This window comes from Lacerta agilis, chromosome 6 (genome assembly GCF_009819535.1).
Source record: "Lacerta agilis isolate rLacAgi1 chromosome 6, rLacAgi1.pri, whole genome shotgun sequence".
Classification (NCBI taxonomy): Eukaryota; Metazoa; Chordata; class Lepidosauria; order Squamata; family Lacertidae; genus Lacerta; species Lacerta agilis.
The window spans coordinates 50,244,448-50,258,063 of record NC_046317.1 but is presented as its reverse complement, the minus strand read 5'-3'; the positions used below and the strand labels follow the sequence as shown (position 1 = coordinate 50,258,063).

Here is a 13,616-nt window from a genome sequence, read left to right as displayed (position 1 = left end):
AAGGAGATTGGTTTATACAATGGTAACAGAGTGGTCTTCCTGCCTGTTCTTTGGACTTGCTAATACTTCTGTTGTCTTCTGTCCTGCAGGGTGGAGTCGGCGATCGGAACTTCCTGAGTGGTGAATGTCTGTGTCCCTTTGTATATGAATAAAGTGATTTCCTCTGGGTGACAGATGTTTCCATTGTTGTTTATCCTGCTGCTTTGGTGGTAGACCCAGTAGATGGCGCCGTGGTGTAAGGAGGTTTGACAGTTCATGGAATGCTGAGAGCGGGAGTCTGACAGCTCCCTAATGACAGCTAGTCCTTACGAAGGCGGCAGCCAGAGGAAACCCTTTTACACGTTCTTTGGATATGATTAGGTTACAGATAACTTTTCTAACCTTGTGGTTGTTACAGAGAAGCATACATGGAGTACAAGGATACATTAAGGCAGAGATACATTAGGTTATAGCTGGAGAAGTATGAGTTACATCTGGATACAATGTCGGAGGTTCATATACAACGTAGCAATACATAACACTTGGTTTATACTGCACATTAGATCGAGTATAACAGAGGCTGGTATTTGTGTGGTGATAAGGAAAGCACGTTTTTACAGTGCGGTTTTGGCTCCAGGAGGGGGTTCGTTGGAGATGGGCAGCCTCAGCGATGAGGAGGTCGTTCCGGTCAGGACCTGAGGTGATATTCGCCTATTGTTTACCTGCTGAATGTCGGCTGATAGATTTAAGATATGCAAACGTTGGAGGGCTGGGCGGAAAGGTTAATCTGGGTGCAGGTGGAGGGTGGGTGTAAAGGCGCGGCGATGGGTGATCGGATGAGCCGGGAGCAGTTGGATTTGCATCCGAATGTGCGCTTTGTTGTCGCCCGTCCTGCTCCCCCCTCCCCTCCTCCTCTTGCTTGCCAGCTAGCTTTCCCTGTCCTTGAGGAAAAAGTGGGGAAAATGGCGTTGCAGTGGATCTATGAGTCCCCTCTCTGTACATGGGGAACCTGGACGGTGTGAAAGTGTAGGGGGCATGGTTATACTCCTATTACATTTCCCCTCTCTGCGGCTTAATTTTGGCACAAAATTATGGCCGCACATCCTTTATGGAGTACACTCCGCCCCCCAGGTGGTACATAGGGATGGGTATCGGATCTCTATGAAGCTGAACCACGGGGGCTTGTACGGCACGGGGGAGTGGAGCTGTGGAGCGCATTGCAATTGGGAAGCACTGGAAACAACAGCAGAAAAGGGCAACCATGGCAATCACAGAGACAGTTATAAAAAGCATTCCCTTCACTGATTCACGTATCCACGATGTACTGGGAAGCCAAGACCATGGGTCCCAGTCGGATATACCCTCATGTTGGATGTCTTTGAGGTTGCCGGCAAGGGAGGCAATGGCGCTTAGGTGGGCTGAGATGTTGAAGGTTTGGTCGGTGACATAAGAGCAGCACTCTGCCCCGATGAGCTTACACGCCCCTCCCTGTTGCGATAGGAGGAGGTCCAGACAAAGTTTGTTCTGGATGCTGAGGCGCCGGACCTCAGTGAGTTCCGTAAGTAGCGATATGGTCACAGACTCGGATTCGTTGATAAAACGTAGCAGTACATCTGTTAGCCTAAGTATATCCAGATGGTTAGAAAAGGCTCCGTACGCAGGGAAGAGAGCTCGAAGCCAGGTCTCGCCATTTGCCTTTACATGGGGTGCTGTGGTGAGGGATCGCTTATTCCTTGCGCGGCCCGGAAGGTCCCGGGTTACGCGGAACCCAGGGTGTATGTGTCCCAGGAAACAGGTGCCCTTCATGTGGTTGCTAACCCAGGAGTAACCTCGGGAAGAACAGACCCAGAATAGCCCATTTAGGATGCCGCTAACCTTTCCTGTTTTAAAGGTGTCCACGAGATCCCGGTGGGGCGTCTCTTGGGTGAAGGGTGACAGGACTGCTCCCAAGGCTAGTTCCAAGGTGGGGTAGGTTGAAGTGTGGGTGCGGTTGCGGACCCAAGTCGTGAGACCACTGGAGTCGGATGATAGGGTGATGGGGCACGTGCTGGTGCCTACCTGATCCCCGCTTCCCAGGAATTCCTTACAGATAGGACCGACCGACGGCCCGCTTAAGTAGATATATTGGGGGCTGGGTTTAACAAAGGTGAGGTTGCGTTCAGTAAGGAAGTCAGTCCGGTATTGGGATGGGGAAAGGGGGGTCGCTATGAATGGGACTCCTTGTTCGAGGTGTGCTGGCGTGTGGGCACAGATCCAACAGTCCGTCAAATTGGTGGTTCGCACCACACGCTGCAGTAGCTGGACATAGGTGTTTTCTTGCCAGGCAGATAGGTGGGGGAAGTTCCGGGGAGTGGGTAGTTCGGGTAAGTTGATGCTCCTAGGGGCAGTGCCCACAGGATGCAAGGGGTCTTGGTTCCGTAAGAGGTCTGGGGATGTGGCAATTCCCCCACACCTTTGGGGTCCCTCTGAGTCCCACTCCAAGGTATTGCCTCCTCCCACCGGGTGTAGCCAACCCTCAACATATGAGCTCCCCGCCCAAGTGGGTGGTGTTTTTAAGTCCCAAACACAGCAAAATTTTCGTACACAGATACCTTGGAGCAAAGAAGCGGCGGTAGAGCTGCTGCAATAGAATCCATAGGTCCAGTGTTCAGTGTACAGCAAGTCAGTGTGACCTTCCCAAAGTCCATTTCCCTGATCCTGGGGTTGGTATGGGCGCGTGATTTCTCCCCATCGCCCCTGTACGGTAGTCCCATTGTGGCAGGTCAAGCGGTTCCATTGCTGGTCGAGGGTGAAGAAAGCTCTGCCAAGGATCTCAAAGGAGCTTGACCGGATGAGAAGCTCCCAGACCTGCGAGCCTCGCAGCCGGGGTCGGAATGCATGGCGGAGCCATGTCCGGGTTCCTGGTAGGCAAAACGAGAAGTCGCCGAAGGAGTTGTAGTCGGTGTGGCCTGGGGCGTCGAGGGTGGCCCATTCCAGGAAGAAGTGTTCGGACGGGTTCCTCCCACAGTTGTGGGGCTGCGTGGAGCGTTCGGAGGTGCAACCTAGGAGGAGGGTCACGATGACGACACCGACACGGGTCCAGGTCCTTCCATCCATGGCGACGTGTACCTGAGGGGAAAGAAAGCAAATTGACAGACAAGGGAAAACGACAAGGAAGGGGGGGGGAAGCGGTGGAATGGGTGGAAAAGGGGGAAAGGGCGACGGTCGTCAGGGACGGGCCTCCTTTCGGAACTGCATTCTGATGGGCGGGTGGTCCGGATCTTCTGGGCTAGGATCGATAAGTATCCTCGAGAGCCACTTTTCTTCAGGGCTCTTCCAGGGCCCCTCTCCAGCTGCTAGGGGACTACGACTACCCCCGCTGTCATCTGGGGATGTCGGCGGAAAGTGCGGCGAGGGACCCGGGGACGGCTCTACGATGTCTGGCACAGGCGCGGCGGTGGGATGAAGAGGAACTGGAGCTGCAGAGGTGTCATCTGGGTCGGTGGCTGGTTGTTCCTGGTTGTCTCTTGTTGCCACGTCGTTGTCGGGAGGCGAGGCGTGTTTGCATCGGGTATAATGTATCCAAGCTGAACGTTCAGCCACCTTGAGGGCGGTTGGAGTTGTAAGGAGAACCTGGAAGGGACCCTCCCACTGTGGTTCGAGGGTGGAGCCCTTGAGGGTTTTTATCCTGACCCAGTCTCCTGATTTGAATTTGTGGGCGTCAACATCAAGGGGTACGTTCTGGCAATTAGCGGCATAGCGGTGCAGTCTCTTAAGGTGTCGTTGTAGCTCTGACACATAAGTGGCTAGTTCGGCTTCCCCAGCTTCCAGTACAAAGGTGGGAAGTTGGGAAGTATGGGTAGGGGAAGGTCTCCCAAACAAGAGTTCGTAAGGGGAGAGTTTTGCGGGTCCTCTAGGCTGGCTCCTGATATTGTGGAGGACGATGGGTAGGGCATTTGTCCACTTTAGGTTGGTGGCCTTACACAGCTTTCCCAGTTGTGATTTTATAAGCCCATTCATGCGCTCGGTCTGGCCAGAGGACTGGGGGTGGTACGGCGTATGCAACTCCCATTTTATCCCGAAGGCTTTGGTGACAGCTTGAACAACCTCCGCAGAGAAGTGGGTTCCGCGGTCGCTGTCGAGTCTTCGCGGAACCCCATACCTGGGAATAATCTCTTGCATGAGGATTTTGGCTACGGTTTGTGCATTGGCCTTCCTAACAGGGAAGGCTTCAGGCCAGCCTGATAATTTGTCTGTGATCACAAGAAGGTATCGGTAGTTCTGGCATCGGGGAAGCTCTGCAAAATCTAGTTGCAAACTCTCAAATGGTATGTAAGGCCAAGGTCGAGAACCAGGAGGTCCCCTGGGCTCCCGTTTAGGGTTAAAGTCCGCACAGATGAGGCAGTTTTTGGATACGGATTTTGCAGATTGGTGGGCACCAGGGGCGTACCAATTTCTAAGGAGGCTATCAGCTAGGCGATTGGCCCCCCAATGGGTGAATTCATGTAGGACACGCAAGTGTCTAGGGACCCAGGCGCGGGGCATAATCATGCGACCGTCTGGCAGCATCCAAATGTTATCTCTCTGTATGGCCCCCAATGCCTGCCACTGATTGATCTCCTGTTGTTGCGCTGTCCTGTACATACGGTCAAAGTCTATGTCAGCTGGGGCTAAAACAGCCTGGAATTCACTAGAGCTTACGCTGTCAGAGGCAGCCTGTTGAGCGGCAGTGTCTGCTAGCCGGTTACCAACAGAGACAAAGTCAGTCCCATTTGTATGAGCTTTACAGTGTATTACTGAGATGGCCTTTGGGAAGTGGATGGAGTCCATTAGTCTTTTGACGAGGGTGGCATGAGATATTTGAGTCCCTGCAGCGGTTAAGAATCCCCTTTGTTTCCACAGTGCCCCAGTAGCATGAACCAACCCGAAGCAGTATTTTGAGTCGGTATATATGTTTACAGTCTTGCCCTCACTTAGTTCGCAAGCCCTTATGAGGGCTATTAGTTCAGCTGCTTGGGCACTGTACCGCGGGTTAATAGAAGCGGACTCCATGATAGTGTCATGAGTGACCACAGCATATCCTGTCTGCCTGTTCCCGTTCACGACCTTAGAGCTGCCGTCCGTAAAAATCTGGAGATCTGGGTTTTCTAATGGGAGGTAGTCTAAGTCATCTCGTGGCCTCTCGGCTGATCTGACAGCTTGGGTGCAATCGTGGTGGGGTGTACCGTCGTCGGGTAGCGGTAGTAGTGTAGCTGGGTTTAAAGTATTGACCCTTTTGATGTGGACATTTGAGGGGGCTAAGAGGGTAGCCTCGTACTGGTTTAATCTCGCTATGCTGAAGTGTTGGCACCCCCGTAGGTTTAGTAAGGTGGCTACCGCATGTGGTACGTTCAGAGTTAATTCCTGGCTCTGCACTATTTCCAGGGCCCGTTCCACTAGTTCAGCTGCGGCTGCAATTGCTCTCAAGCATCCCACGGTTCCCTTTGCTACTGGGTCCAACTGCACACTGTAATACGCGACCGGCCGTTGTTGTCCTCTGAAAGTCTGAGTTAGGACACCCGAGGCTACCCCTCTCTGTTCATGGACAAACAGGGAAAAGGGGAGGCGGTAGTCCGGGAGTCCTAGGGCCGGGGCAGATCGCAACTCTCGTTTTATGGTCTCAAAGTTTTGGAAAGCTTCCTTAGTCCATTTAAGGGGATCAGGTTCCTCCTTACAGGTCATCTTGACGAGAGGTTTCGTCAGTTCGCCGTATCCTACGATCCACGCGCGGCAAAATCCGCTCATCCCGAGAAAACCTCTAAGTTGTTTCTTTGTCTTTGGTAAGGGAACCCTCGTAATGGCTTCCACTCGTTCGGGTGCGAGCGCCCTGGTCCCCTGTCCTATTATGTGTCCCAAGTATTTTACTGTAGTTTGGCAGTATTGTAGTTTCTTTGGTGACACCTTGTGGCCTTTATGTGCCAATGCAGTTAGTAGGTAGACAGTGTCAGTATGGCAGCTGTCCTTTGATGTAGAATTTAATATCAAATCATCTACATACATTAGAAGGGTGGAGCCAGCAGGGAAGGTAAGGTCCTGCAGGTCCTTTTGTAAGGCAGAGGCAAAGATTGTGGGGCTTTCGACATAGCCTTGGGGCAGCCGGGTCCACGTGAGCTGGCCGGTTCCCCATGTGAATGCGAACAGGAACTGACTGTCCTCGTGTATTCTTATGGAGAAGAAGGCGGAACACAGATCCACAACTGTGAAATAACAGCTATCAGGTGGAATTCCAGTCAATATAGTGTTGGGGTTTGCTGTAATGGTGTGTCGGGGTATAACGAAGTTATTAATAATCCTAAGGTCCTGGACAAACCTGTACCGGGGTGGGTTCCCAGGCTTGCGGAGTGGGAGAACCGGCGAATTGCAAGGACTGGCCGTGGGGATGAGGATCCCTTGGTTTAGGAAATCCTCAATCATAGGCTTGAGTCCTTCTATAGCATCGGGGGGCAGGGGGTATTGCCTAGCGCAGGGGTAAGGCGCATCGGTACGGTATTTAATCTTGATGGGTTCTGCTGATTTAAGGAGTCCGACTGTCGTGGAAGTGGTTCCCCACAGCCAAGATGGAACCTGGTCCTTTAGCGGCGCTGGGATCTCTAAATTTGGGGTTCCTTCCTCAGCGAGTAGTCCCTGGAAGGAGGTTGCTGAGTCCTCTGGCATATGGAGGTATATGCCCTCTGAGCTGCAGGTGATGGTCGCCTTTAATTTGCATAGCAAGTCCCGTCCCAAAAGGTTGACGGGGCTTGAGGTCAAAAGGAAGGAGTGTTCAGCTGCTAGAGGTCCGATGGTGACCCTAGCTGGCTTGGAGAGGTGACAAGTTCGGGGAATCCCATCGATGCCCATGATGCGTTGTTGGTCTTGACTAGGTGTCAGATGGCTCCCATTTAGTGTAGAAAATGTAGCTCCAGTGTCTAGTAAGCACTTGTAATCATGTCCATCAATCTTGAGCGTACATATGGGGTCTTGTGAGGACAGGAGAAAAGTGGGGCACATTAGGGCTGTCTCTCTGGGATTCCCTTCTAATTGTCAGTAATTATTATATGGCTGAGGTGGTGGTGGTGCTTGGGCTCGCTGGGGTGCGAATTGGTTAGAGAATGGGTTCCCTCCTGCCTGTCCGACATTCAGTGTGGGGTTCTGAGGAGGCGGTAGGGCTTGGGTTGTTGTCTCCTGTTGGCTTGCCCCTGAAAAATCCTTATGGAAAACTGGACAATTTCGGCGGAAATGACCTTCCTGATGACAATAGAAGCAAAGGTAGGGGCCGGTTTGGCGGCTGAGGCCTGATCTCCCGCTTGCGGGTGAGCCTCGGTTAAAGTAACTGCCTCTGCCTTGTGGTAGCCCCCGTAGATTCCCAGCGGCTGGTTGGAAGCCGGGGTTTCCTGCTACCCCTCGGTGGAATGCTGCATTATTCCCTGTTGGGGCAATTGGTGGGGCGCCAAGGGCTAGGGCTAGCACTCGGGCATCCTCTTCCTTTTCCTTCCTAGCCTCTTTTCTCCTCCGTTCGTCTCTCCCATCAAACACAGTCTTTGCTATTGCCAGGATTTCGCTGATAGGTTTCCCGTCATAGCCAAGTTGCAGGGAGAGGACCTTTCGGATATCTGCATTACATTGGTCCTTGAAAAAACTTTTCACGATTATTTGGTTCTCTGCGAGGTCGGGGTCAATTCCTCCCCACGTCCTGAATGCATTTATGAGACGTGTGTAAAAAGAGGATGGGGTCTCATCAGCTCCCTGGGTTATAGCTTGGATCTTCGTCCAATTTATCCCTTTCTTCTTGGCTGCTCTTATTCCTTCAATAACCGCCTTCCTGAAAACCCTGAGGTGCCACTGGTCTTTTGCTGAGTTATAATCCCAGTCAGGTTCATTCCTGAGTTGGTGCGCGGTAACTAAAGCGGCATCGGCAGGTTTATTTTGTCCATCCTGAAATTGTGGCAAGATGAGCGCTTCTCCTGCCTTTGATAATATTTCCTCCCTGTCGGGGTCATCAAAGAGGGCTTCTAGCAGCATGTGGACATCTGCCCAAGATGGATTATGCGTCTTGAAGATAGAGTTAATAAATCGGACGCATTGTCCGGGCTCATCTTTAAGGGTGGCCATCTTATCAGCCCAATTCATTAGATCCGATGATGTAAAAGGGACGTGAGAGTACACGAAGGTGGCAGCTCCCTGATCTGAGGCGGGCGCTATGGGTACATGCCTGAGGGGATACTGTCCCTCAGGGGTGTCCATTTCCGCTGTCTTAGTCGGAGTGGAGTTGGTACCCTCCCCGTCGCTGCGGCTCTGGTCCGCTGTCACTTCCTTCAGTGCCACTATGAGCTGCCTTATGAGGGAGTTACTGCGGGTCCTGCTGGAAACGGGGCTCAGGGTTGGAGGGGTAGTACGTTCGCTCCGGGGTCTATTAGGAGATGGTGGCACAGGGCTGAGGACGGGCGGTGCGGTCTCAGGTTCATCATCTGGGTTGTTGGGGACGGATGGGGCTCCTCTTACTTCCCCAAGTCTACAGGTTCGGAGGGGATAGCTGTCCTGGATCTCATCTTCTGTAACTTCCCGGTAGGGAGGCGGTTTAACTTCCTTCTTCCCCAGCACTGACATCTGGTGGAAAGCTTTAGGGGATTTGTTGCTCTGTAAGACGTCTCTTGCTGTTACAAAGAGGTCGAGGTACTGGACCTGTAGCGGGTATTGATCTTCCAGGACGGTCCGTAGCAAGGCGAGACGTTTGATATTAAAGGAACCGCCGGATAGCCAGATTTGATCTACGGGGTGGTGGGCAGTAGCCCTCACCCAACAGGTCCTGCATAATTTCTTTAGCTTCTTCTTATCAAGATCGTGTGTCCCTGGCAGCTTCGTCCAGTTTAAAAGGACGAACTGTAACGGGCTGTCAGACTCGGATTCCTGCTCAGAGCCAAGTCGCAGTTGCGCTTTGCCCTGCCCAGGAGTCCGGGATTGAAATTCTTTTGACTGGGGTGCACCCATCTCAACTATAGAACCGGTCTTTTATACTGCAGTTCGGGCTAGGTGAACCCTGGGTTACTTGGGCACTCACTAACACTGATCCTGAGACTTCCCAGTCCCTTTCCTGCCTGCCGTTCGCCTGCGCTAGCTACTAGGCGACCAGCCGTTTGCTTCCTTCGCTACTAGGCTGCGGTGCAATCAAGTACCTTCGAGGCCCCCCTTACTAGTGTCAATTTGATTGCCGAGGGCCCGACAGCAACGTCCCTGCCTTTTACACACTAAGGAAAGGGCTACCTGCCTTCGGACGCTTGCGAGCGCAATGCCAAAGCGGTAAGCCCGTGATAGGTTTTGAAAGGAAAAGGTAACCTTGCGTTCTGACAGCAGTCCGTCACGTCCTTTCGGATCAGAACTGCGCAGGGGCGGCTTTACCTTCAGAAAAGAAAAGAGGAACGGAGAAAGGTTTTGACAAGGGAGTCAGGGTAGAGGTGGGTCAGTCGCCACGTTTAGGACGGGAGCGCTGTACCCGGGACCTCAGTTCTGCTTTGTTACTTTGCCCTGCAGCTTAGCTGCTAACCAAGATCCAAGTTAAGAGAAAGAAAAGGGATAGAATAGCGTTTTCGTTGCTGCGGCTACTTATCCACCCGTTCCCGTGCCCCTTATACTCACTTAACGTCCCCTGGGTGGCTGTCCGGGTTCCCGCTGCTTGTCAAACCAACGAGCGACGAAGTGAGGGAATGACCTCCCTCCCCGGTTGCGTTGCTTTGCTCCGGTGTGTCCCGTCGGAACTCCGAATTACTGCCAGAGATCCTGGTCCCTGGGGCGGGAGGGCTCTCCCAGCAAAGAGGCGGGTGCGCGCTGAGCCTCCCCGTAACCCAGACCCCTCAGATCACCGGAAAACTCGGGTCCCTTCGTGCAAAGTCGCCAATTGTTGTAAGCCAATCTATGCACCACGAGGAGAAAGCAGGGTCCGGTACCCGAGAAGGAGCTCCGGAGATTTTACCCCGGGAAGCCCACAGGTTTTGGCTGGAGCCTCCCACTTACCAAGGAAATGAGCCGGGACAACACAGGAGCTGAAGGAAGGAAAGCAAGGCGATGCCTCCCGTTTATTCCAGTATCTGTTGCAACAGAGGTTCCCCACGACGTGTGGAATCACGAAGAGAGAACCCCGAGTACAGTCATAGGGAGGGTTTTATACATTTTCGTTTCCATACAGGTGAATGGAAGGAAAAGGGCGGGAAGGAGGGACTTACATAAGGTAAATACATTAAATGACAAGGAGATTGGTTTATACAATGGTAACAGAGTGGTCTTCCTGCCTGTTCTTTGGACTTGCTAATACTTCTGTTGTCTTCTGTCCTGCAGGGTGGAGTCGGCGATCGGAACTTCCTGAGTGGTGAATGTCTGTGTCCCTTTGTATATGAATAAAGTGATTTCCTCTGGGTGACAGATGTTTCCATTGTTGTTTATCCTGCTGCTTTGGTGGTAGACCCAGTAGATGGCGCCGTGGTGTAAGGAGGTTTGACAGTTCATGGAATGCTGAGAGCGGGAGTCTGACAGCTCCCTAATGACAGCTAGTCCTTACGAAGGCGGCAGCCAGAGGAAACCCTTTTACACGTTCTTTGGATATGATTAGGTTACAGATAACTTTTCTAACCTTGTGGTTGTTACAGAGAAGCATACATGGAGTACAAGGATACATTAAGGCAGAGATACATTAGGTTATAGCTGGAGAAGTATGAGTTACATCTGGATACAATGTCGGAGGTTCATATACAACGTAGCAATACATAACACTTGGTTTATACTGCACATTAGATCGAGTATAACAGAGGCTGGTATTTGTGTGGTGATAAGGAAAGCACGTTTTTACAGTGCGGTTTTGGCTCCAGGAGGGGGTTCGTTGGAGATGGGCAGCCTCAGCGATGAGGAGGTCGTTCCGGTCAGGACCTGAGGTGATATTCGCCTATTGTTTACCTGCTGAATGTCGGCTGATAGATTTAAGATATGCAAACGTTGGAGGGCTGGGCGGAAAGGTTAATCTGGGTGCAGGTGGAGGGTGGGTGTAAAGGCGCGGCGATGGGTGATCGGATGAGCCGGGAGCAGTTGGATTTGCATCCGAATGTGCGCTTTGTTGTCGCCCGTCCTGCTCCCCCCTCCCCTCCTCCTCTTGCTTGCCAGCTAGCTTTCCCTGTCCTTGAGGAAAAAGTGGGGAAAATGGCGTTGCAGTGGATCTATGAGTCCCCTCTCTGTACATGGGGAACCTGGACGGTGTGAAAGTGTAGGGGGCATGGTTATACTCCTATTACAGAAACTCTGAGCATGTAAGAAGTGTATTTCTCATGTCACTGAGCAAACAGCCACATGCAAACACATTTGGGATTAGAGTCTGTCTTCTGGATAAAATTAATCCTAACTGTATGGCTTTTTTAGAAACCAGACAACTATTGTCAGTGGCGGGGGGGGGGCAGGGTGGATATATGGTACCAAATCCTCCTTTTCTCTCTTGATAAAGAGTTAAACGAATTCAGAAATGAAGTCACTTTGAGTTCTGGTTTTAAAATACATTCAATCCCCTCTTGGCATAGCTCTGTGTGACTTGCAGGTAAATTTCCATAGTTGAGGCAATAACCTTCCCTCGGGAAATTCTGTCTTTTTAATACGATTAAGGAGGGTAAAAATTAGTGAGGAATTAAATATAGCACGGAACAGAAGAACAATTAACAGCTGCCATTAGCAGCCACTGGACCGACCAGCAGTGGGACGGAGGCCGCAGCCGGCTGGAAAGGAAGGCTGGCCAGGAAAGCAGACAGGCATTATCCGGTAGTGATTGGAAATCCTAACCAGCTTCATCTGGCACAGAAGTTTCAGCAACTAGACTCTGAATGCCTAGCGACTCCATTGGCAGCTTGGTCAGGACCACACTAAACATTCAAGTCTCTTGCCTTCATTTAATCAGAAGTAAACATACACCCTTAATAGTTTCCTTGTGCTTCCTACTTCCTTGAAAGATGAATTGATTGTAGGGCGAAGGTCACACCAACTCCATATACATGGCCAAACACCACCACTATTAGAGGAATAACGTTAAGTAGCAGGGTGTTGTGGTTTTATTTCTTTATTAAAATTTATACGCCACTTGGTTGTAAAAACAAAAAAGCAAAACAACCTCAAAGCACTTTGTAAAAAGACAAAACAATAAAAGTGAGGAAAAAATCGCAACTTTACTTTTACAAAATTTAAAATACTAAAGCAGATTAAAATGACCTTGACTGGTTGCGCAGGCGTCTGCCAAGATGGCGGTGACGCAGTACCAGCGCTTCTTGAAGCTCTGCGAGGAGTGGCCCGTGGAGGAAACTAAGCGTGGGCGGGACTTGGGCACTTTCCTTCGGCAGAGGGTGGCGCAGGCCTTCCGTGAGGGAGAGAACACGCAGATTTCTGATCCAGTGACCTGCAATGAAATGTTTGAGAGTATAGCCAAAATCCATACCAATTACTATACAAACAAGTATCCACATTTGAAAGATACAAGCTTTACTGGGGTGACAGTTGAAGAATGCAAGCTAGTCCTTGCAACAGCTAGCTTGAAGCAGATGGAAGAAGCAAAGAAAGGAAAATGGACAAAGTTTCGTGAGAAATTTTCTGCCAAGAATCCTGAAGAAGATTCCAAATGATAACTTTGTGACACTAGCCAATTTTCCTAAAGCACTATATTTTGCCTCCTTGAAACAGGTGTTGTTTGTTTGTCTGTCTGTTTGTTTGTTTGTTTGTTTGTTTCATTTGCTTACCTAGGATGGTGTCAGACTTTTTAAAGCAAAGAGATCTGGTTTTGACATCTCACCTCAGAACCATTTCTATCTCAGGGAACAATGCTTCAGTATTGGTGAAGCTATTCTGGAATGGGACAAGCAAGCCCTTCTTGATTACATTGGTTTATAGGAAGATGTTAGAAAGCCTTTAAATGTATTGACATGGTTGCCACTCTTTGGCATGTCTAGGTGTTTGCATGTTCTTTAGGGAAAGGCAATATGCTGTTGAACAAAGCTGGTATGCAGTTGATATGCTGAGACATCACTGAATTGTATTTCATGGCTTTTTAGAATTCAGAATATTCCCAAACAAATACAGGCACTACAGCATATAGGAAAAAAAGAAAGGGAAAAGGAAAGGGGGGGAATGACCTCGACTTTCTCAACATCTGGGTAGACTTGTCTAAACAAGAATGTTTTCAGCAGGGGCCAAAACAGTAGGCCTACTATTAATGTCAGTAGGCAGAGAATTGCAAAGTGCAGGTGCTGCCACAATCATTGATCAAGTTCTTAGAAATGTGGAATGGATATTATGCGGCACGCATCATTGGTTTCATATGCATTTCCAAAATAAATTATAACTCCATCTCCTAATATGCAATTATAAGAGTGCAACTTTCAATACAGGCTCCCTTACAGAGGAGGTGTAATGCCAACCTCTGCCCTGAAACTCTGTTAGTGACTTTGCAAAATAACCCCAAACTGCTGTTGTTCAGCCCCCATGATATTGAATTGTCCCCCACAGCACAATCATTCAGGCAGCAACTTAAGACCGCTTTGTTCCTGCCAGCTTTGGGGGCATAACAAGAGTGACGCCATTTGTAAAATGAACGTTGGTTATTATTTAAATTTGATTCTGTAAGGTGGCCC

The 13,616-nt window shown here is 50.5% G+C and overlaps 1 protein-coding gene across 1 annotated transcript; it reads left to right on the top strand.

Moving 5' to 3' along the window:
* The first annotated feature begins 12,233 nt into the window (after nt 1-12,233).
* Nucleotides 12,234-12,669, top strand: LOC117048590 (ubiquinol-cytochrome-c reductase complex assembly factor 2-like). The gene has a single exon (XM_033152604.1). It carries the CDS (start codon nt 12,234-12,236, stop codon nt 12,609-12,611), a length of 378 nt encoding a protein of 125 aa, XP_033008495.1. The 3' UTR covers nt 12,612-12,669.
* The last annotated feature ends 947 nt before the right edge of the window (nt 12,670-13,616 follow it).